The sequence below is a fragment of the Ciconia boyciana genome, chromosome 8 (assembly GCF_034638445.1).
Source record: "Ciconia boyciana chromosome 8, ASM3463844v1, whole genome shotgun sequence".
Lineage (NCBI taxonomy): Eukaryota > Metazoa > Chordata > Aves > Ciconiiformes > Ciconiidae > Ciconia > Ciconia boyciana.
The window spans coordinates 4,049,278-4,073,635 of record NC_132941.1 but is presented as its reverse complement, the minus strand read 5'-3'; the positions used below and the strand labels follow the sequence as shown (position 1 = coordinate 4,073,635).

Sequence of the window (24,358 nt, the reverse complement as noted above, 5' to 3'; positions counted from 1 at the left end):
AAATTTACTTATTTTTCCAGGCTGCATTAAACTAAGCCCTGCATGACATATGTGTCTATTTAAAAAAAAAAAAAAATCCTTGTTAACATATGTGAAAATCTGTGGGTTTAAGGGCTTTATTTAACTAGTTGCAAATAAGCAATAATAATTAATAATGTTTTAGCAGGAAAAAGTGAGTATGAAATGGTCTCTTTTAAAGTGAAAAGTGCTTCTTTTCTCTGTCTTGCATGTTGTTCAGAAGTGGACCTGAACACCTTACTCGCAATTCAGTGACTTTCCTGCAATTTTCCCTGTCCTGGTAGTTGGGGGGGGGGGGCGGTGTGTGTGAGACTTCATGATTGCCTCTTTCTTAGCCACCCACCACAAGCATCTTCTCTAATGGTTTGCAGCTTTTAATCTTTGACATGTAAAAACTCTTCTGGCTTCTAACAGCATTTAAAAAAAAAAAAGTCTCGCCTAGGAGACTCTCCAGGATTGATCAGGACGGCACTGGGCATCTTGCATAATCTCCTTTTACTCTGTTTTCCCAGAATAAAAATACTCCCAATTTCTTTTCTTTCATGTTCATTGAGGTGTATAAAGCTCTGGTTGAAAGTGTTGGAGAAGTACAGTGGGGTTTTATGAGGCTGTTGTCAGGAGGTGAATGAAGAGTGACTGAAGCAAGGCTAATAATACCAGAATAGCTTTGCAAGTCCTGCAGACTCCTTGCTCCTGCAGGTGCCAATCTCATGTAAGCCCTTCTCTTCCCTGGTTCTTGCAGCAGGAGATCGAGTGTGGCAGGCTGCTGCAGAGCATGTCTCTGTGTGTTGAGCTTTCACACTGTCCTTTGGAAACCACCTCTGGGAGCAACTGGGGAACTCACTGTCCATTTTAGTTTCATGTTCCTATTGGAAAGTACTTTAACATATTATCACTTTCTTTTGTCAGGCAACTGAGTGTTGAGTTTTTTTCCTCTTTTTTAATTCTGTGCAGTAAATATTCCACTGAAAATAATTCACCCCCTTTTTTTTGTTGCCAGGATGCATTGACATTGCAGCTGTGCATGAGTAATGAACAGGTACTTCTTCCTGACCTCTCTTTTCTATTTTTACTGCAGGAACTGTGGACATGGGTGGCAAACAGTCCACAGTCGGCGAAGTCTCCATAATTCAGACACCTGTGACAGAAAGCATTCAGGATGCTTACAAAGCTGGAGACACCAGTAAGGCCCAAGAGTTGATTAAGTTGTCATGTGAGGAGACTGCATTGCAAGTGGAAAAGGTAGGGTTAGGTTACTACTCTTTCTCAAATTTTATTGGGAAAGAAACCAAAATGCCACGCTGCTTGCTTCTGTCATGTCTCATGCAGAAAATCCATTTAGTTATATATGTTATGCTGGTGCTGCAGGGTCCCAGACATGGATAGTTGTGTGGGGCACTTCAGGAACATATGCTCAGAGGCAGTATTTGCCCTTGAAAGCACTGATCAAAAAGATGAGACAGACCACAGGAACAGCGTATGTAGGAACAGGAGGCTGTGCAAGGAGGGGTGCTGGTGTTGTGGTCACTAAAACAGGGAAATAGATTTTTCCCCGTAAAAAGGAAGCAGTTTATAGAAGTAGCAAAAAAATATATTCCCCCAGCAGTACAAAGATGGTTAATGGTCCCATGGAAGATTTTGCTGCTTGTGTTTGGAACTATGTCCTCTGTGCCAGCTTCTGCACTGCTCTGCCTTCAGGGCCCTCATTTTGAGCCTGCTCTTTGCACAGAGCTTATCTTAGTGTTTTGGGAGAGTACCTGCATGGCAAGTCCAGGCATACTGGCCATCTCCAAAAGTGGAAGTGCTACACCTTGTAGCAGAGCTGTGCAAATACTTTTTCTGTTGGTCCATGAAAAATGGTTTTACACTTAGCATTCTGTGCCTTGGGCACTTGTGCAGTAAAACCATACGAAAAACTATAAAGCAAACCCCAACAAATTAATATAATTAATATATTGACAGCAATGATTATAATGGCTACTAGTGTTTATGACATTCTCAGTTAACCACAGTGACAGTAGGTATGCATTTGCCTGGGCACAAATAAATACGTGGCTCTAGAAATGCTCTCTTTCTCTGCCTGCTCCCTTTACAGAGAGTTTATTTTGCTGTATTTTCTTTACCAGTGTCAGCTTTTAGGTATTGCAGCAGCATATGGAGATCTGCAGGCAGTGAGGTATTTACTGAAGGAAGCATTAGTGGTGTTACCAACAGAACCTAATGATGACAATGCAGCTGTGGTGGCTGCGTATTTTGGACATAAGGATGTTGTGAAAGAGCTGCTGGATTCCTTGCATGGTAAGCCTATTGGGTTGCCTCTGCCTTTCCTCAAGCTTTTCGGTAGCTGTGTGCTATAGCTTTAAGCAGGCATTTATTTATTTTTTTCACATCCCTTGAAAGGGGAGGGACATAGTCATGGGAAAGTGCATGGAGGGATCTAATCTCTGCTGTGTTTGAAGAAACTTTCCCCATGGGGGGAAAGACACATGCATAAAAATATTCCATGTTTGCAAATTGGAAGTGGAGGAAGATGCCATTTAGACAATTCATTCCCATCAGCCCTCACAGCTGGGTAACGTCTCAGAGCCCACAGAGAAATTAGGGGATTTTCAGGAAACAGCATCATCCCACTCTGCTGATCCAGCAAACACAGTGGTGCTGGGAGCGAGAGTGCAGCATGACTGTCTGGTGAGTAACAGTTTGGGTGCACAGCTGGCAACATGCTCTATGCTCTCTTGTTGGCATTTTGTTTTGACTTTCAGGGGAATTCCTTATTTAGAATCATCATTATATTTTAGTTACATTTTATTTTAAAAATTATTTTATGGCAGAACAGAGACATTTTTAGACCTAGACACAATTCTTAAGAAAGCTGTGGGGGCAGGGGGGAAAGCATTACTCTGAGGGAGGACCTGGAACTGTGTTTGGGTCCCCTGTTGCTCCCTTCGTGTGCTGCAGGCATGGCAGCTGCTTCTCACCAGGACCCTCTGTGGATTCAGGGTCCAGCGGTCCTGCACAGCAGCCAGGGCGAATTGCTGTCTTGACCTCACACACTGCAGTAACCGCAACAGCTAAGCTAGGCCTCTGCAATATTTGACCTGAATATAGCTCTAGCTTCTCACTGGAGCTATATAGTTGCCAGTGACCTCAGTGAGAACAGGAATAACCTGTTGGGAAACCTGCTTATTTGATGTTCTTAAACTGTTAGGGCACTAATAAGCAAAAGAAATGTTCAAGTTTGGGGGATGCAATTAAACGTAATATTTCCTTCAGCCAGAAAGGAGGCTGACAACGCTGGTTTTGTAACCTAGTAGCAAAAATTAAATTATATTAATATAATACTCTCAGTAATGAAAAGTGACTTAAGTAGTTTCTGGAAACTTAGCTCAGTTTAGAACTAACCAAATTCCCTTAAACCCTTGCTTCGGGGGGTCAGGGGAGGTGCTCTATACAAACAGCAGCTTTCAGAAGTTTTGATGCAGGACGTTCCATTTGTTTCCCTGGGAAGTTACATAGAAACCAGTCACAGAGCTTAGGAATAAATTGCATGAATTTGCAATTTGGCTAATGCACTGGAGTGATTCTCTCTGGCTTGGTGTGAACTTCTTGTGGCTTACAGCTGAAGTGGAGCCTGTTTTTAGCAGCATGAGGGTGAGTGATATAGTCAAGTTGTTAAGAATGCAAAGAGGGATGTAATTTCCACATGGAGAAGCTGCAAAAAAAAAAGTTGAGATGTAAACTTGGGCTTGTGGACGTTTCTGTAGGCATTTCAAAGGGGATGTGAACTTGTGAATGGAGGTGAATCAGGGAAGATTTGAAGACTGCTTACTGTTAGCAGAAATAATCCTGTCATGGGCATTTAGTTACATGCGCAGAATTGTGCACACCTAAAGGAAAGCAGTGTTCTACAGGCAAAACATTAATTCAGTAAAAAAGCATTTTGGGGATGACTAAAACATTAGCAAATTCATGCAGAAATCAGAACATGTTATTTTAGTTTTTAGCCTTAAATGACATTTGTCTAACTTTACTAAGAATTGATAGTAAAGAATTCATCCAAAGTATTTCAAGGGGAAATTAAATTTTTTTGTGGAAGACTTTAGGTTCCAGTGAAAACAAACTAAACCAATTATTTTGTGTTGTCCAAAACATTTATTTTTGTTTTATTCATCCACTAGCATGAAAAGTCTGTTTTCCCCATTCTTTGTATCCCCTCTCATGAACTTGGAAGAAGTGGCCTATTTTGGATGTTTGGATCTAATGTCTGTTGGATCAGGCCTGTTGTCTCTGGATGCAAAGACAGTCCCTTGCCATCTCTGCTCGGGATTAGATGTTTTATTTTTCTGCTGGTAGCCTAGCAGGCATCCTCAGAACCTTCCACGCATGCTTAGATCAGGGACAGTCAAAAGAGTCTGCCCATTAGCTGGGTAGGTAATGAAGAACAGTTAAACAAAGCTGAAACGTTTGTGCCTGATCAGCTGAGGGCTCTTCTGTAATACACTCTTGCAGTGCAGCCTGCTGCTTTGTCCTCAGGGGCTTCACCCTATACTCTTTGCATAGCCATTATTTGTGGATGACTCTTGCACATCACAGCCCAGTGGCATCAACTAAGTCAAACGCTCTATCTTTTCGGTAGGTCCTAGTACTTGCCAGCAACTCCTGAACTGGATGCTGGCCATAGCCTGCCAGCAGGGACATTTGGACATAGTAAAACTCCTAATTCGTGCATACAGTGCTGACCCAGAGAGCTGTGCAGTCAGGAAGAATGAGTTTCCAGTTCTTATACGGTTGCCCCTGTACGCTGCTATAAAGGCAGGTATGTATTTGCATGCTTCAAAACTTTGCCCCTTCTCTGCAATGTATTTTAAAGAATGAGCTGAGTTGTTCCCATCTAGGAAGGTATCACTGTGGACTGGCTTGCCTGGAATTGTTCTGGATTTCCAGTGGGATAAATTAAAATAAAATTGGCTCTGAATCTTTTGACTTAGCCAAATTTAAGTCAGGGCCTTCCTAAGTTAGATTACTGTAAATGCTGAGAGGCTGAACTTTCCTCTTTAAACTCCTAGGGAAAAGACCCTTCAAAAATAGAAACCTTGCAAGTAAAAGCATTATTGTTATGGACACTCTGGCACACATGCTTGATTTAGGCTGAATAATTTGCACTTCAAAGCACAGCTGTGTGTATATTTTAATAAGACAGGGAAAAAAGAAAGAGCCTGGGCCAGTGCTTTTACATAGTGTCTTTGCTGTCTCAGTTTGACCAAACTAAATCCTATCCCTGGAGGAAACAGTCTTTATACAGTTCAGTTCCCTTTTTGCACACCCCATGGTTTTTTTCAGAAGTGGTTATTTCCCAGGATTTCTGTTCAGCTCCTGGTTGGTTCATTTACAAGAGAAGAAGAAAGCAGACAATCTGTCTTTTCTCTAAAGGGAATGAAGATGTAGCCGTGTTTTTATTACGGAATGGAGCTTTCTTTTGTTCCTACATCCTGATGGACAGTCCTGAATCCAGTAAACACCTTCTGAGGAAGTATTTCATTGAGACAAGCCCACTACCAGGTAGTGCTCCAGCAAAAACAGTAAGTAGCCATTTATCTGTCTGAAGAGACATTCTTTTAAAGGAGCATCATGACAATAATTTATATTTGTCTTTGCGTACCATGTGGCTGATGATTCTTCTTCTCAACTAAGAGCCTTGTGGTTTGCTACCCATTTAGAGAACAAGCTGTGGAAGTGGCTTTCATGCCAGTGCTGAATTGCAAGGTGTAAAATAAGAGGCATCATTGTGCAAGACGCTGTGTGTGGCAGCTTCTGCTTGGCAATTTTAACGTCGGCGTGTGAACCAGACATATGCTGTAGAAAGGAAACATTGACTTTGTTCTCAAAGTCTTCCAGAGAAATAAGCACAACCACAGGCTTCCTCTGTGACCCCAGGATAATCACTTGCTGAGCGTGTAAACCTTTCTCTTCCCCTGCGTCTGGTAGCTCAGATACAGCACATACAAATAGGCTTATGTGGCTTTTTGTTAACATGGAGCATGAGTAGAGCAAGCTTACACCTGTTCAAAATACCTTCCCTACTTCAGATCCTCATTAGTAAAAGATGGCTGGTAGCCTTTACTGTCACTTGCTCAGAACAGATCTGGCTTTCTGGAGCAGCATGGAGAGTGAGCAGTATGGAGAGTATCGTGTGTGATCAGATCAGATTAGTAGAGCTGTGCTTCTCCCACAGAAATGGTTCTTGATGGGACACAGGGGCCAACAAAAAGTAATTGAAGCCTTTTTAGGTTGGCAAGACCTCTGTTCACTACTTAGCCACTTACAACCTTTTGAAAATTTTGGTAATGCATTTGCATCTCTGTTTCTTCCACTGTAAAATGGGGAGGTTTAAACTCCTCACATCTCACAGCTGTTGGAAGGCTTAATGCATGATGATGATGCTTTGAGATCTACAAAGCATCAGAGATGAGTGGCATTGTTTTCATGCAGGGTATTATTACATTTCATGAGTATCACATATCTTTGTATAACTAGGCTATATTCTTCATTCTCTTAATCTCTGTTATCCAAGTTTCCTTTATTCAGAACTGAAAAATGTCTCACAACACACACTGTTACTGCTTTATAGGGAAGCACGTAGTATTTCGTATTATTTCTACTGTTACCCAGCAATTTAGTTATCAGGCATTTTTCGTTTTTCCCCTCAGTATGTAGATTAACCGACACTGAACAGGAGCATCAGAGCCCTGAGCTTTCAGTAGTTACAGTTTTCATCAGGTCATAAAAATTGCGCAGTGAAAAATTGTGAGGGAAATGTTTTGATCAAGGCTCTGTCTGCATGAATCCCATTGCCAGTTAAGTATCTGTTTGCTCAGCTCGTAACATTTCGGGGTGCTGATTCTGCTTTGGTGTTAAGTAAAAATAAGCAGAGAGGTTCTCATAGTGTTACGAACTTCTCCATTCTCTGTTTTTCTGCCAAAACCCTGTCTCGCTGGATTCCGGACGATACTGCGAATGCTAGGGACTGCAGTCCACATATGTGAGCTTGACTTCATTAGGTGCAATCAGCAAATTTAGAGCCCTCCCTGTCCAATTCTTAGTTTTGTTGACAGGTAAGCAAAAGGAAGCTAAATCCTAGATGTTTCTGGATAAGAGTTGATAAAACTATATGCCTTTTAGAAGAAAAAACCCAACTAACTGGATAATTCAGCTTGAGTAAACTTTGGAATAAATGTTTGAATCACAGGGAAGAGTCTGTTTTCCATGTGAACTTGCTGGCAATATTTAACTTAGCTGCTGTAAAAATGACTCAGCTTTGCTGTTGTCACACCCTGAGCGAAGAAGAGAGCAGTTTTGAAGCATCAGCTAATTGCCAGAAGGGCCTGGTTTAAAAAAAAGAAAAAGAAAAAAACAAAAATCAGACCCAGAAACTGAACCTGGATTCTTCTAGTAGCTGTTTATTTTTAATATGTTTGCTTATTTAATGCTTTCTCTTTGAATTCATTTTGGCAGACTGGGCCAAATTCAGAAAGATTTGTCCTAGTTTGCCTGCAGAGCTCCGGTCTCTGGGAAGTGATAGTCACACACCCTGATAATTTTTTAAAACACGGCTTCATGGCAGCTGCAAACAAGCTGCCTCAGCGCTTTCTTCATATCTTGTGAGGTTCACGAATGTAAGTCTCCTTGTGTAGGTGCTGTGATGCATTTTGCACTGGGAAGAGGCAAAAAAAGATTGTGTGGAGACTGCGATGTGTATGGCAGCCAGCTGGATGTCAAAAAGTCTCTCCTCTTGGACAGGGCAGACCGAGCATTGATCATTTCAGAATAAGCCCAGAACTTCAAAAGGGTTTGTCCCATCTGTGCTCTCTCTGAGTGAAAACACTGCACAGTTGACCTCCATTTGATTTCACAGTAGTGAATGCTACCAGCTATGCATAAAATCGGGTTGGGGAGCTCGTTTAGCTGCCACACCTTCCAGGCAGCCATCGCACTGTGCATAGTGCTGCCCTTTCTGAGACCAGAGGAGTTACATCTCATTTTTCTGATATCTGTTTCTCCTTTTTTTTTTTCTGGCATAAATTTATCCCCACAGCAAACCCACTATCTTGCTAAGGAGAGGAAGTGCTCCATTTTTACAGGAACAGGTAACAAATGCCAAAACCACCCCTGCAGTAAAGTGGCTGGGCACAGATTCCAGACTTCGATACGTGTAATCAGCATGGAGATACATGTAACTTTCCAGTGTGTGCAGTATGAGATATATATTTTTTTTTTTCCCCCATTACAGACCAGAAAAGAGCTTAAACTGCTGCACTGTTCCTAGAAAATGTTTTGCAAGAATCTTATACACAAACATACAAATGTTATGTGTATGTGTGTGATCCTCCTCTGATTTCTTCATCCACTGCCTGGCTAATCTCAGTTACATCACCATCGGTAAAGAAATCTGCAGCAGTTCCACTCAAGATTCACAGCAGCATTATTGATGGAGGAATTAGATCACCATCTTCAGAATATCCCGTCTACGGCAAGAGTGAGATTCTGTTGGGGCATGTCACGTCATTTAGGAGAAATGCACAACAGCCTTTTTTAATCACCTTACCAAACAGTCTCAAATCTAAGTAAATATTTTTCATATTTATAGTTCATTGTTTGCCCAAGAGCAGTGGGGTTTCTTGCTTCTGCACAATTTCCAGTCCCTTGCCTTCCTCAGTGCATCCCCTGACATGACTGCAGTAGAAGATTTCCATTTAGTTTTCAGGACTCCTATTGAGAAGTTCTTTCCTTGGCAGGAGAGGGGAGTCTACAGAGGTTTTCCTTGCCCTTCTGAAGAGCAGTAAGCCACCCAGAGTCAGGCTGTGCCCAGGAGCTAACAGCCTCTGAACACCATCCCTCTCCTGTTTGAGCACAGAACTCACCAGCTGCTGCCAAATGGAGAAGGGTTGAGCTGATGGGCTCTGCAAGTTCAGCATCACAGACCTTTGGCATCAAAGGAACGGGCTTTTCTGGGAAGATAGCGGAGATGATTAAGTATGAGCTGGGGAGGAAATCCCCTCTCTTCATGGCATTGCTGTCAGGCTTTCTTTCACTTAATTACATTTTCACTGTGGAGTGCTGAGCCAAGTAAATCCCTAAGGTAACTTCACTGACATCAGGTTAGTAGCACCAAGGTGAATTTGGTCCACTGTCCCTAAGTCAAATGAAGGGGCTTGGCTGATCCTCCAGTTTGCAGTACTTACGTAGAAGACACACTGTCAGTCCTTGGCTCTGGATGGGGAGGAGGACTAAGTGCAAGGCACTTACTGTTGAGATTCAAAAAGCTGCCTAGGAGATGAGGATACCTACCCTGCAGCATTCATAGCAGGTGTTGGATTTCACAATCTTGTCTGTGGTTTTAGAAGTCACTATCTGAATTCTGCAGGTATCTTTCTATCACGTTAAATACTCTGAGGCCATGGCTCTGCATTTTTGAGGTAAATGATACACAGCAATCTAAATGCAAAATAGAGATGAGTATCAGTGTGAAATGAGATGCGGCAGAGACGCATGGTCCTGCTTGCACCTGCTAAAAGCAGGCTATAGATCTTATTATTACTGCATTGGTCAGTGTACTGAAGGACAAGTACTTTTTTGTACTGAAATAAGAGCCTGGGCCCACTGTAAAGAGCATCATCTTGAAACAGAGCAGGAACTAAGGGAGGGGATAAGCACCATCAGTTCTTTTTTCTGGGTTTGGTTGTTTGTTTTTTTTTCTTGCAGCTTTCTTGGGCGCAGTTTAATTAAGCAGGAAGAGAAAAGAGGGAGTTGGAGTCAGTTGTGCATTTTTACTCCTGGCTCCCCTGGGAGAAGAGGAGATGTTACTGTCCCATTGTATGGGCTGGCAAACAGAGTCTGGGTAGCCTGAGACAGTGACTGGTGTCACACAAGAAATCTGGGGCTCTGGAGTCTGAATTCAGGATCTGAACCACAAGCACCTGCTTTCTCCTGTGAGAAGGAAACCAAAAGAGCAAGCCAGCTCTCCAGGCCTTCGTTCCCACCACTGCCAGAATTTCAAAGCCCTATATGGTTATGTGCATCCTCTGTGTAACTGAATGGCCTGTGGATAGCCTTTTGCATGGAATATTTGCCCAGATTCTTGGCTGTAAATCTCAATTTTTTTACGTCTGTTTGTTTATGTAAAATATGTGAATAGTTCATGGGGTTCAATACTCTGGTCATGGATTCTTATTTTAGGAGAGGTGCTACAGAGCATCCCACTTTAGATCAGATGCTAAAAGATGTTAAAAAAAAAAGCCAGGAAAATTTTCCTTCCTTGTTTTCTTTTTGGGCCATGGTGCAGATCCTATGCATCCACAGCCTTTGTGGCAATACCGTTGCCAAAGGAAAAAGTGCCAGGATGCCACCACTTCCATCTTGGTGTACTGTTGAAAATTGTCCTGAACTTCCAGGGTAAATCTCCTCTGGATGACATCTTTGTTATGTGTCCTGCCCGATGCAGTGCTAGTCTTTGGTGATCATAATATACATGGGATAATAATTAACAGCTTCAGTGCTGAGGCCAACTTTGAATGTAATTTCACTGTTTTCCTTGTTGCAGGGTGAAAAGTAGCTTTAGTCTCACAGCCAGATCTTCATCCCAGATTGATCTACCACCTCGCTCCAGCAGCTTGGGTCCAGTAAAAAGCTGCTTCAGCCACTGCCTGAGATCTCCGTGAAGGGTGTTGCTATTCCCTTCTGTTGGCAGATGGCAAGCTGTAAAGGGAAGTAAGGAAAGAGCTTGGCTGATCTTCATGGCTTCATTTTTGAGGTTTAGTCTCCCTCTGAGCAAGGTCTTTGTGATGGTTACAGGAGATGATTGATGGGTCTGATAGGCAGGCTGAGATGAATCCACCTTTCTGGAACCCTCAGTGCTGTGTTAGTATTTCCATACTCCATGTCTTGACAACAATATGGTAAGCAGGAAGCCCCTTCCTTACTAGCAGTTAGTTTTTAGATCATAGACATGTTGTCTGTAACCGCTGCCTAAAAGCTTGGATTTTCCCCTATTCATTCTGGTTTACCCCCTCCGCCCCCGTTTTGGCTGAGTCTCAGCACAGCTTTTGAAAAAAATTGGCATTCCTGGAAAGAAAGTATCAGGACGGAGTATGCATTGCCAGCCAAGGTTAGTGGTTAAAATGGCTAATTCTCTGTTAAAACGTTTCTCACATATCTAGGCAGACTGTGCTTGTATTACACGTTCAGTAGCTGGATCTTTGTTACACCTTTCTCTTCTAGCCTGAAAAGGCCATTCCTATTAAAACTCTACATGAAGTGCATGTAGTTGGGGATCAGGCCTTTTCTTAACTCTTTCTTAAGCCAAGGGGTTTGTTTGTACTAATGCAGAGTACGTGATTTTATCCAGCACTGTTAGGTAGGAGGGTAATGATTTTTCTTCTGTATGAGCAGAAGTCATGGTGTAGGTTTAATTATCCTGGCATAAAAAGGCTTTTGTTGGCATCACTATAAACCACAATATGGTATAAATGACATCAGTAAGAGAATTTCCTTGCTGATTAAACTGTATTTCTATCAGGGACAATTTTAGCTGATCTAGGAGGGAGCTACAGTGATGCTGCCCTCCTCCTCTCCCCAGCCATGCGCTCCTCCCTCCTCTTGCATCAGTACCATTGTAAGTCAGTTTTTGGTGACCTTGGCTGGGAGCTAAACCAGCTGAAAATTCTCTCTCTAAAATAAAGAGTAATAATATTATAAGATAGGGTGGTGCCCTGAAAGTGCATGTAAGTAGCCAGACAGATATTAATACTGCTTGAGGATTTTGTTTGTAGTGTAGAGCTGGTTTCCTGCATTATCTGGATTTACGGATCTGGCTCCTGTTATGAGCTCGTGGGGCAATTCAAGGAACCAGAAAAAAATAATCAAGTGTCTCAGCACAAATATGCTCTTCCCCAGTGAGGCTTCCTCATGCTGGGAAGATCTTCCAGTCCCTTAGCATCAGTACCACATCCCTACATCTCTCCTGAAATGTGGGGTAGCTAGGGATGGAAAAGGGAATCTGACCTGTGTGTTTATACTCTCTATTACCATAACTCACAACTGATTGCTGTCCAGTGATATAAACAGCTCTTGGACTGTTACAGGTGAGAGAAAATGACAGAAAACTACATACAGAATTTAAAACAAGGGTTTGTAAGCAGGAAGCTGTTAAATATACAGACTTGGAAAATCTAACAGTAAAGCAGAATATGTTTAGTGCTGGTGTGAAAGCTTTGCAGTTTAACTCCCATTAGGTACTGTATATTTTGCAGTAGCAGTGGATACTCTGGTTAATTTGATTTCTTCTTGCTGCTGGCTTGCTGTGTTTTATATAGATGCCTTGTGGCGTGACACTGTAGCTTTAGACAGACAGCTTGTGCTCTCTGCCTTGGTTTCCCCAGTGATACAATGGGCAAAATATTTCCATTCATATTTGCAGGGCTGTCCTGAGGCTTCACTAATGAACATTTGGAAACCACTATGTCTACACAAAGTACAACCACTGTAAATTTCTAAAAAGTGCAACTGTTTGTGCTTACCCTTTATTCCATTCTCCTAGACATTTGAACTGTGTGATTTACATGACTTGGAGTTCTGAGTCTCAAATAAGCATTTGAGATAGACCTTTGTTTCCCTTTTCTTTCTCTCCCTTCCCAAAATATATTCCTTTTAATTTCAAATTTGGGGTTACAAGTTTTAAGACCTAAATACTGGGAATTGGAAAGCAAATTAAATTTGCTGTTGGGTCCTTGCTGCCTCCTGGTGGAGAATTAGCGATCACTTCATTGAGGCTGTCTTTGGGATGAGTTATGCCAGAAACACTGAGCTTATGAAAACGTTTTGGGGCTAACATTTTAAAAATGTGTATTTTGGAACATAGATCTCATTGGAACGCAATGAGGTGATCTTGAAAATGAAGCCTTGGGTTGTTTACTTGCGTTGATGACTGTTAATGTGTTCATGTTTTCTTCTGTCTAAGTTGGAGCCTGAAATAAGTAGTTATGCCTTTCACAACAACTTCTGGGTTTTTTTCCAAAAGAGGATAAAACGACTTCCTCATCTTACTGTCAAAAGCAGCAGAACATTATCTAGAAAGGAGGCAACTGCCAAAATCATGTCTCTCAGATACTAAAATGTCTTCCTAAATGATACTGAGCAAATTTCTAGTGTTTAGAAATGCTTTACAAGAGGGCGTTTACCTTTCCTTGCCTTTCCCAGATGTTCCTTTGCAAAACCTAAAACTTCCCCAGAACGGTTTGGCTGCTTGTTGTTGGAAGGTTTAAGATGGAAGAGCAGTGCCTGGGCATATATTAATTACTCCAGCAACAGGCCTCCTCCTAAGAAGTCATTGCTACACTCAGCAGATCTGTCCCTGTTCTCTCTACAGATGCACAAGCAATGATCTACAAGCATTTCAGAGGCGGACTGCTCCACAGGGCTTCCTCTGGACCTGCCTGGCCTCTGTTGGTGTTCAGAGTCCCTTGGAGATCTGAGCAGTGATACAGGCCAGATCCAAGAGACAGAGTGGGGTTTGGGTTGCGGAGTCTGGGTTTAAGATGGGTTTCCATGATCTGTCCAAATCACGCTGCTAGTGTAGGGTGTGAACGCTCCTTGCGGGGCAGGGAGCCCAGCCCCGTGGAAACTCACTGCACGTTGTTGGATGAGCAAACCGTTAGAGTCTGTCCAGCTCTCGGTTGAGAGTGCTGGTTTCAGGCAAGGGCAGCTCACCCTTTGTGGATGTCCTGGTTTTGGCTGGGATAGAGTTAATTTTCTTCCTAGTAGCTGGTATAGTGCTGTGCTTTGGATTTTAGTATGAGAATAATATTGATAACACGCTGATGTTTTGGCTGTTGCTAAGCGGTATTTACATTGGTCAAGGACTTTTTTTTCCTCAGCTCCCCGTGCTCTGCCAGGTGCCCAAGAAATGGGAGGGGGCACAGGCAGGGTAGTTGATCCAAACTGACCAAAGGGCTATTCCATACCATATGATGTCATGCCCAGTATATAAACTGGGCGAGTTGGCCGGGGGGTAGTGATCGCTGCTCAGGGACTGGCTGGGCGTCGGTTGGCGGGTGGTAAGCAGTTGTATAATTTATTTTTTTTTCCTTTTTTCCCTCCCTTGGGTTTTGTTCCTTTCTCTCTCTCTCTCTCTCTCTCACATTGTTTTCCTTCTCATTATAATTCATTATTATTATTATTTTGTTCCAATTATTAAACTGTTCTTATCTCAACCCATGAGTTTTCTTACTTTTGCTCTTCCGATTCTCTCCCCCATCCCACCGGGGGGGAAGTGAGCAAGCGGCTGCGTGGTGCTTAGCTGCCGGCTGGGGCTAAACCACGACAGTGGAGCACACCGGAGCTGATGTATGGACAGGCGAAGAAGTCCAAGTCCCCTGCTTGCACTTGCTCATGGTCTTTGGAGTGACATTAAGGAGCAGCTATATGGTGGGGATATCCAGGCATGATTTCATCTCTGAGTCAGTTTAATGCATAGAAGCAGATTGGAAAGTGAGCAAAATGCTTATGGTCTGTACTCTGATCTGCCAGGTTCCCAGTGGTGTAACACAGGCTGAGAGCAATTGGGATTTTACTAACATGGTTTTCTCTTCTTTCTTTGACATATGCAGGCTTTGTGTGTGAACTGGTCAAACCTCAAACTGCCCTGGGTAGATCTGGACTGGTTGATTGATATCTCCTGTCAGATAACTGAGCTTGATCTCTCTGCTAACTGCCTGGTCTCCCTTCCATCTGTGATCCCATGGGGCCTGATAAACCTCAGGAAGCTCAGCCTGGCTGACAATCAGCTGACGGAGTTACCCGGCGTACAGTCATCCGACGAAATTATATGTACAAGGTGTGTGCGCTGGATGCCTACAGCAAACTGAACCCATACGGAGAGCAGGTGCAAATGAGTCAGTTGTGCTTGTGTGAAACTGCGTAAGTGAAGAGCATATGCAGGAGCTTCTTGGTTTATTTTCTGTCTGCTGCAAGGTTTAACTTAAGATTTGCTCTTTTGCATTCTCAGTGTTTCCAAGTTAGTTGTCAGGACAATTGTAGGGGCTTTTGTTCCTGTATTGTCTCATGTTGCTTCTGCTTTTCTCCGGTTCTGGTGAGCCCCACTCCTCTAAGTCTAAGCCCTGAGCTGACTGAGATTGATGTTTGCTGGCTTGTATCAATTATCTAATCTGCTGTCTATCCAGACCACTTCTGTCTGCTCCCTGAAAGGGTTAATTTTCTAAACAGGGTTTTTTTGCTTTGCTGTGTGAGAGCGCATTCCAGCAGCTTTCATTGAGACCTAAAGCTGTCCTGGTAAAATAGAAGTCTATGGCAACAGGAGTCTTTGCTAGCATTTTATTGATGCCTGACTGAGTGTCTTCTGTACTCACAGGTTACTCGAGGTCGATGTATCCAGCAACAGGCTCTCTACTCTCCCTTCTGGATTCCTACATCTTAAAAACCTTAAAAAACTCATTGCTGCTAAAAATTATATGGAGAAGTTATTTGACGAGGAAAACAGTACGTACAGTCCAGTGTTACGCTTACATTTCAAGGCCTGATTTGTAAGAGAGAACCCCAAACTGTTATAATAACAACTTAAAGCTGGTATTAGCTAAAGATGCTTAGCATGTCTCAATCCTTTGTCCAAAGTACATGAAAAGGCCTGGTTGTTTTTTATCACTCATGAAATCCTTTGGCTCTTACCTAGCAAGTATTCAGCATCTTCCTGGATCAGACTGCTATCATGCTTACACCAAGTCCACAATGTTTCATGTTTTCTAGCAACTAATTGGATTGGCTTAAGGAAGCTGCAGGAGTTTGACGTCTCTGACAACAGGTTGGTGGAACTTCCAACGGTTTTTCTATACTGCTTCAAGTCCCTAAACATACTGAATGTTTCCAGAAATCAGCTGAAAGTGTTTCCAGATCCCTGGGCCTGCCCCTTGGTAAGTCGAACTGCTCTGACAGAGTCAGAGGCTGAAAAAGCTGTTGAAACAATGCAAAAAATATACTGTGATGCTTAAAAAGCTGTCAGACGTCTTAGGCTAAAAGGCTCTTCTGTTTCTGTACGAGTTCCCCTGCCTGATTCAGTTTATGGGTCTCAGATCAAGTCTTTCTGAGGTTCTATCCTGTTCTCACCGTGTTGATGGTATTGGTGGAAAACGTCTAGAAACATGTCTTATATGAATGTATTCATTTTCTCTATAGTTCATATGAGCAGAAGTAGTGCTAGGATCATATTACAGAACACTCAGCCTTCATTCAAAGTTAACTTTGCCCAAACCCATGGCTAACTAGGGTATCTATATCCACCCATCACTATGACTTTATTCCTCATTATTACAGGGATAGCAGGAGAACAGTCTTCTTTGGTGAAGTGTTTGTTTATGGTTGAAAAGCAAATGGGGATAATTTTCAAAATAACTTCTGAAATACTTTTTGCCCACCAAAGAATTTGCCCATCAATTAAGTGGGTGCGTCTCCTCAGCAAATCCTATGTGCCTGCATGCACAATAATTTATCTAGATATCTAAAGAGATCACTTAGAATGAATTTATTAATGCCTTAAACATGTGACAGCTGATCTACCTCATAATTTAAAGAGATTATTACTACTCTGTGGGTGTTTTTTCTTTTATGTTTTCCAGAAATGTTGTAAAGCATCTAGAAACTCACTGGAATTCCTACCTGACGCTTTGACTATTTTCTGGAAAAATCACCTCAGAGAAGTGGATTTTTCTGAGAACTCACTAAAAGAAGTTCCACCGGGACTCTTCCAGCTTGAAGTAAGTGTCATTTCTTCCTACTTCACAGTATTTCTCTTAATACCTACTCAGACCTCGAAGTCATAGCAGTGGCTGCCTGGTTCAGGTAGGAGACTACCTGCTGTTTTGAGCTGATGAACACAGCAGTTGCACAGAGCCTCTGAGCAGCCTGTAACCTCCTGAATGACTACCTTCAGGCCCTTGTCCAGTGTGATATGGTATCTAGCTTTTGACACAGGTCTTCTGAGAACTCTTTGGATGTCTGTGGTTTTCAGATTTTGGGAGCGTGGTTTGGAAGACAACCACTGCATTGTAGCTGCAAGCTCCAACCATTGAAATATAGATGTACTCAAGTGTGCTTACAAATAGTTCTGTTTTTTCTTCATCTGGCACACCAGTGTTGTGTAATTAAGGATTAGTCTTTCTATGCTGAAAATAGCATGTTTGAATGCCCTAAACAGTGCTAGTTGGCATATCTCTTATCTTTAAGCTTGTGCAGATTAAATAATTCTTGCCAGTGGGCATCAGAGATCCATAGTTTTACTTCAAAATTCTTCAGAGTATGTGGCTTCACATGGTTTCAACATGAAACGAAGCAGAACTTGGGGGTTACCTCCAAGCTTCCCTTCCAGATTGTGAAACTCAGAGTCATGGAGGTAGAAGCAGAGCTAAACTGTCGTGCAGAAGTTTCATGATTTTCACCGCTGGCCTGTGTGGAAAGGATGCAGAAGTGATGGTTCATATCCATGTCCAATTTGGACCTCAGGAGTCTGCTGCAAAGGTGCTTCTTGCTCCTGCCTGGGAGAATAGTGCTGAGGGTCGTTTGCTCCCTCAGTTGTTTTTAATGATCCCTGCAGATTTGGCTTTGCTTTCTGGTAACCATTTGTTTTCAATTGGCATTTCTTCTGAAGTAGAATGAATCCTATGGACTATTGTCTCTGAAACTTGTTTTTTCTGAATGCATTAAAAATAAGCCCAGTGGGTGGGAGCTACCATGACAGAAATTAAACACTAGATGGTGCTTCAAGGGCACATTTCTTTGGGTACTGCTGCTCAGAGGCTTCAGGAAGATGTGAAGGCACCAGTACAGGGCATCAGAGAAGACCTCAGTGCAGTCTCTGCTGATGGTCTGTCATCAAAGTTAGCGAGCTTTGGCTGCCTTAAATAATGCCGGTTCTTATCCATATTTCTTCAGCCTTACCTTCATAAAAGAAATAAATAGCAGGTATTTTCAGTCCCCTAAGGGCTAGAGTGTGGTGAGCAAGTACAAGGTGAAAGTCCATGCCTAGATCAGCCCTGGCTTGGGCTACTCCGTGGTTGTAGAGTTTGTGTCGGTGAATAGAGCTGCACCCGTGCTCCAGCCCTCTCCAGAAGTAGACGTGGAAAGGGGGAGAAATGGGCAGTAACATGTTCCTACGTATAATGTAGGAAACATTTTATGTTCCTACATTATTATGTAGGAACAGCAGTGAACTGTCTTCTCCCTGCGAAAAGCTGAAAGCAGAGAAGGCCTGTGACTTGAAAGCATGTCTCTGACCTAGGCTGGTGGGACATGTAGTTTATCACTGGCCTTTGCTTGGTTTCTGGAGAGGTCTTAAGACTAGGACCAGCTCACAGTCGCTAATATGATGTATATACTAGAAATGTGGTGTTAAGAGAAGCAGAGGCCTTCTCAGCTTTCCTGTCTGTTGCCTTCTAAAGGAACCAACCATACATCCTCCAAGCCATGTCTTAGTTCTCTAGACTAGTTTGCTTCTCTTGAAGAGACCTGACCCTCACTGGGTGGAAGTATTCAGGTAAGACTCTGGTCAGCTTTTCAACATCACGAGCTGACTGAGGCAGCCTAATCTAGATGCTGCAGTTCCTTCCCTCTAGTATAATTTAAGGCACCAGAGCCCTTTTTATATGCTGCAGCAGTAGGTTTGAAGGAAGTTGTCTGCTGCTGCCATTGTCTCACTTCTGGAGGCACCCATTCTCTTCCTGAAAGGCAGCAAAAATGGAGAAGTTAGAGATGAGAGAGAAGAGGCAATTGCAAAACAAGGACTAGTGATCTCCAGAATTACAGTCATGAAAAGCCACAGCCAGTTGAAAGTCACTAATTTTTCCCCTACAGAGCAGGCACATAAGCATTGCATATAATCTCACTAGGCTCTCAGCTCTCCTGGAGAGTGTCCTTTGTCAGCGTTTGTGGGGGACATGTAACATGGATACAGTTGACTGAAAATGAAGCACCCCAGCTAGACCACACAGAACAAAGTTTGTACTAATTCTGGAACGTGTAGCCTCCCTTTCCTCCCGCCCCCTGCTCAGGGATATTTCAGGGGAGAAGTTTGAAGCATTGTCATTCAACAGCCCCATGCTGATACTTGGAGAGAGCTTGACACCAGGCGCCGAGGGAGGACTGGGTCTTCCTTCCAACGGGAGGTTTGAGCCAGTGGAAGACTAATGATGGTAAAAGCACTGGCTGTCAAGACTCGAGTGGCAGGGAGGGTTTTATAGTTTGCACGGTTTTCCAACCCTTTCCTCTTGTGGTTCACTCTGCGTGTCTGCAGTTTTGTATTTTACTTTACCTTCCCCAAGTCCCACCAAGGCCCAGTGCTGCCCCTCTCTTATCACTAGAGGGAGCGTTTTGCATGATAGTTGCCATTCCAGCAACTGCTGGTTGTCCATCGCTTGTCACATGGATACCTCATATTTTTCCAATCTGAGAAAAGAAGAGGAAGGCCAACAGACTGACTTCGTGAGGCATTGTTAATCCTGCTTGATGAAAAGGGACATAAACCTTTTGTATTATGTGGAGCACGTAAAACATTTAAGATACTTGAAGCTGAAGTCTCTGCTGGTAAAACATGATTTCCATGGGGTATAATTCATTAATACTGCTGTACTTGTGGCACGAGATAATTCAGCTGACATTCTGCTTATCTCAGTTTTCATGGGGGGGACTTGCAGAATAAACCTGGTTGGAAACTCTACATAGAAGACTGTTTTTCAGTGGAAAATTGGATTTTCAGCCAAATGAAAACGATCATTTGAGCCTTGACATTATTTTTAAGGACAGATGGAGGAGCATAAACTTTACAAATCTGAATGGGAACTGCATTTTTTTCTTTTATATTTCAGTTAAATTTAAAGGAGATCTTGTGTTTAACCTTATTCGTGGTATTTGCAGCTGAGTCCTATCTACGTGTTGTTAACTGCACAAATCAGCTTCAATTCTTGTTTTTAAAATTTCTGTTTCTGTTGTGAGGAAAAAAAAAGCAGATAGGTAACTTGTATAAATCTTGGAAAGTTAATATAAATCCTTTCCATTTTAATAGACATGTAATAACACAGCAATTAAAAATTTTCCTTGTGCGAAATAGTCCACATTTTGCACGTTGTTCTTATGCATATACAACAGGTGTAAGCCCACTCTGACACTAGCTTGCACGCACATATAAGACTTCTCATCCGTATGTGGCATACTGTGTAGGTAAATCATACTGTTCTTTTCCATTTGGAAAGGTTTTCTCACTAAAAGTAAAATGTCCTCTTATATGGGTTGTTTCCAGTTGAATCTGTCAGCAAGTAGACTAATGATCTCCCAGAACTAATAGTGGTCTTGCTTCGTGCAGGAAATATACTTGCTGGAGATAAAAAGGAAATGTTTGCATGCTAGGCAGCATGGACAGAATGTTCTGATGAATAAGATGTACTTTCTTCATGTTTCTGTTACTTAATAGCCATGCTAAAAAACCTCTTTCTGTGTTTGATGGACTCTGTCTTCTAACTCTAGGCTATTCCTCTTTTAGGCTTTGGTGTCCCTGAAGCTGCTGGGAAATCAGTTAGTTACATTGCCTTCACAAGATAAGTGGAATTGCAAACAACTTAAATCACTGGATCTTTCAAAAAACCAACTTGGGAAGTAAGTGTTTCTTTCAAATTTTGTCTGAGAAAACAAAAGCTGAAGAAATAATAGCAAACCCGATCCCTCGTGCAATACAAAGGGTGTCAGTAGTGAATTAATTACCTGCATAGAAGGCATTGATATCCACATACCATGTCTGTAAGTATATTGTGTGTCTGTGACAGTGATGAATTATCCTTTACTGATTCTTTGGGCATTTAGCACACTATATCATTTATTAAGTGAATAGATTACTGATAATGGCAGTTTAATTTCAGAGCATGTAGAAATTTCTTTAACCCAATGTGTGGTTCATCACTACAAATACTAGTTTGTGGGGAGCATATCTTAACCATAAACCATCTGGCTGGACTGCAGTTTGTAGTTAGCATGGAAGTATTGTATTGGAAAAAATGAAAAATCTTTGTTTTTTAAATGGAAGTGTAACCCGCTGTAAGTTCATAGAGAAGACTGACGTTAATAAGGTCATCCAATAAGAGAGTGATGTTCTCCTATTCAGAAATAACAATAGGCATGTTTAACATAGAGAGTTAAAGGTCCCTTATCTTCTCCAGAACTGCATTGAATTGTGTCATACTTCTATCTTCTCATTTGCCTGTCCAGCAAATTTTCTGGAGTCCTTATGAGTTGCTGTGTCAGTTGCAAAATACAAATTATTGTTTTTTGAATGTCTCAGTGCATTTCCAGAGTGATGTTGTTGGGTCATCTTCTCAGAGACTCTTTGGTGAAAGCAGGGAATGGCAGCAGGTCGGTTCTCCAGCGCTTCTCGTGAAGCTTGTTCAATTTGCTGTTTGACAGCCTACTTAACCTTGACACCCATAAAGCTGGGGGTCAAGTGCTCTTGCCCCGGGAGCTGAAAGCACTGCCTTGCAGGGCTCTGTTAATTTGCCAGAAGAAAACCATTGGGCCTGGACAAGTGTTGGTGGAGTCTAGCTCTGTGATTGCACAGCAGGTTTCAATCTCATCTCTCAAAAGCGGACAGGAACCTGTAAGAGCTGTGCTGTGAATCGCACAGCCTTGAGTGGGGGCAAACTGCACCGCATAGTGTCCTGGGCATGCAGCTCCAGCACAGTTCTCAACTGCTGCATCCAAGCTCTTTTCTCCATGTCACCATTTTGTTTTGCCCACAGGAGTGACGAGGGATTTAAAACAAAGCGGATTCCCTTTTTCACCACGAAGAGCAGGGTGCGCTGTGGCCCAGAGGCAGGTAAGGTACACGGCAGTGCAAATGTGGGGAAGCAAGTGCTGAGAATGCGAGGTGAGCTGTGAGGCAGTAGGTATCTGTGGAGTTTCGCTGGAGGGAAGTCTGTAGATTCATCTGCAATTTTAAGTGCAACAGTATTTAAATTGAGAGGAAATATGTTTAGATAAAACGTTTCTAAAGAAGTGGTGCAGCTGGTTGATACCATCAATATAGAAAGATGAAGAATGAGTGAAACCTGTTTCTTTCACTGAGCTTTTTTCTTTTCATGAAGGTTATTCTTTTTAGCCAGGGTACTAAGTGGTATGTTGAAGGAAAATTAACCCATAATTAGTCTTATTACTCTTACGGTTGTTTCTGTTGCTGAATTTGTAAATTGCATGTTTTCCATCTCTGTGATTTGCACCCAGTTTGGGGCAGAGCAGAAGAGATGTTCTGGATTAGTGCACGTGAAATCCCAGAGAGAACAAAGGAATATCTGAAGATATTTGCACTGCTTCCTGCTCTCTGTGGGATTCATCTGCATTTCTTTTTGTTTGTTTGTTTTATTTTAAAGCCCTTGGAGAGCTTTCTCATTCTCAGCTGCCTGAAGAATGGTTTGCTCTAAAGCATTCTTTGCAAATCTCAGAGTGGAATAGAGCTGGCGTCTTCATGACGCACATCCAGGCAGTCCTCAGCTGCTCGCAGGAGGGAGAGGCCCTCCTGCAGCAAATGCTTTCCTCAGTTCCCCTGAAAATTGTGCATGATCTCAGGTCAACGTGAATAGGTAAAATTGGTAAATGCACCGAGTACAGTAGGTTAGGACTGGAGGTCCTAACCTCCAGTCTGCTCATCTGGGAGGCAGAGGCTCTACCTCGACTTCCAGGCAAGGCTAATCCTACCTCATTTTTCTGTCAGTGGAAGTAGAGGCTGCTGTGCAGCAAGTCCTGTATCTGCACCCTAAGGAGGAGAAAGGGTTGGCCTGCACTGTTTTGCAGGTAGGAAATGGAAATAGAAATGCTGTGACATCAGTGAAATCCTGAACACAGAAGAATTGGAAAAGGAGTCTAAATCTTGCGAATCTGTGGAGTCTGACATATGCTCAGAGCTTCTCTGTGAAGTGCTACAGCAGCATTTCCCAATGGGGAGAGAAGGGCAGGAGCAGTGGGCAAAGGCAGCTAAAATCAGCTATAAAAGGGAATTGCTGTCCTAGTGGAAATTTCCACGTGCTGCACACCCAGCATAACCCCTCTACATAAAGGAGGAGAGGATGGACTCTGCATTAGTACCATTTGAAAAGCCTTGGCACATAATACCCTGGTGCAACTTTGAGCTGCCTGAGGTTGCCTCAGGTTGCAGGAGGGTGCGGAGTAGCCCACCTGGCTGGTGCCATGGTTGAATAGCCACAGAGACAGAGCAAAGCCAGCTCATCTTTTTCTCTCTGTTCCTCTGCCAAGTATAGCTTGGTGAGACTAGAGGATGTGGCCAAGAATTTAAAGAACATCAAGAGAAAACAGAAGCTGGAGTACATCAGCTGCTCACAGAAGTCTCCTAGCGAGGTGGGGGGCAGGTTTTCATATGATTTTACCAACAAAGCTATTTACTTAAGTCTAGATTATTTAAAGAGAATAATTTATGGATGCTCACTATACTTGATTGATAAATCTCAGAATAACTTCTTGCACATGCATGTGGTGTTGGTGGCGTTTACTCATCCAAAAATATATTTTCAAGATGGGATTTGTTTTAATTTTTCTACAGTTCTTTAAAAGAAAATTTGAGCTCAAGCCAGAGAAATCATAAATAACTCATGAATAAATAATTACAATTCATAAACACCTCGAGCTTGCTTCCAATATAGTACACTCCTTTCTGCCTGGGACTCTTTGGTGAATTGAGAGTATTGCTACTATTTTAGTTGTTTGCTCCTACATGTCCAAGAGGGACTAAATCTGTCTGTGCCTAGGTACATACTGAAGAGGAACAATGAAAAGTTTAAGTCCAGTGATGAGCCAGAAAGGAAGTGAATTGAATCCATGAATAAGCCTGCTGTTCTCCTAAAATAATCTCAACGATGATTTTTTATTTGAAAACTCAAAGGCGGACTGTGACACCCTGCCCACACCAGACAGTCCTGTCACGTACATAAAACACTCCTGCAGACAGTGGGACTCTATCTTACTTCTTTTCTGATCATAGCTCAGGCTTGGAATGCTGTTAATATTAGAACTGGGGAATTTTCTCCTGAGAAAACCTCTTCCATTTTCTTTTGTGTTTTTTTTCTTTTTCGGCTAAGTCTAGTTAGAGTTCCTCAGGTCTTCTCTATAAGGGAAGACGATCCTGGTGGAAGTGCAACTGTCCTATCCTTGAGGAAGGGTGTGTCTCGCATCTCAGGGAGTTGCTTTTATTGACCGTGGAGGCAGCAGATGGTGCTGGTTGTACTTTCCTAATCAG

General features: G+C 42.5%; 1 protein-coding gene and 1 long non-coding RNA gene across 3 annotated transcripts in view; both read left to right on the top strand.

The window, feature by feature from the left end:
• LRRK1 (leucine rich repeat kinase 1) overlaps positions 1-24,358 on the top strand; it is an 85,214-nt gene that overhangs the window by 22,718 nt on the left and 38,138 nt on the right. For both annotated transcript variants that reach the window (XM_072870274.1, XM_072870275.1), the window contains exons 3-12: positions 1,097-1,260; positions 2,145-2,316; positions 4,655-4,834; positions 5,449-5,597; positions 14,679-14,905; positions 15,440-15,567; positions 15,832-15,995; positions 16,698-16,835; positions 20,609-20,721; positions 21,855-21,931. In XM_072870274.1, the coding sequence (XP_072726375.1) occupies positions 1,097-1,260; positions 2,145-2,316; positions 4,655-4,834; positions 5,449-5,597; positions 14,679-14,905; positions 15,440-15,567; positions 15,832-15,995; positions 16,698-16,835; positions 20,609-20,721; positions 21,855-21,931 (1,512 nt within the window). The remainder of the gene's footprint in view (positions 1-1,096; positions 1,261-2,144; positions 2,317-4,654; positions 4,835-5,448; positions 5,598-14,678; positions 14,906-15,439; positions 15,568-15,831; positions 15,996-16,697; positions 16,836-20,608; positions 20,722-21,854; positions 21,932-24,358) is intronic.
• Positions 8,096-11,030, top strand: LOC140655567 (uncharacterized). The gene is made up of 3 exons (XR_012043800.1): positions 8,096-8,162; positions 8,306-8,639; positions 10,616-11,030. It is a non-coding gene; the product is annotated as an uncharacterized lncRNA (long non-coding RNA).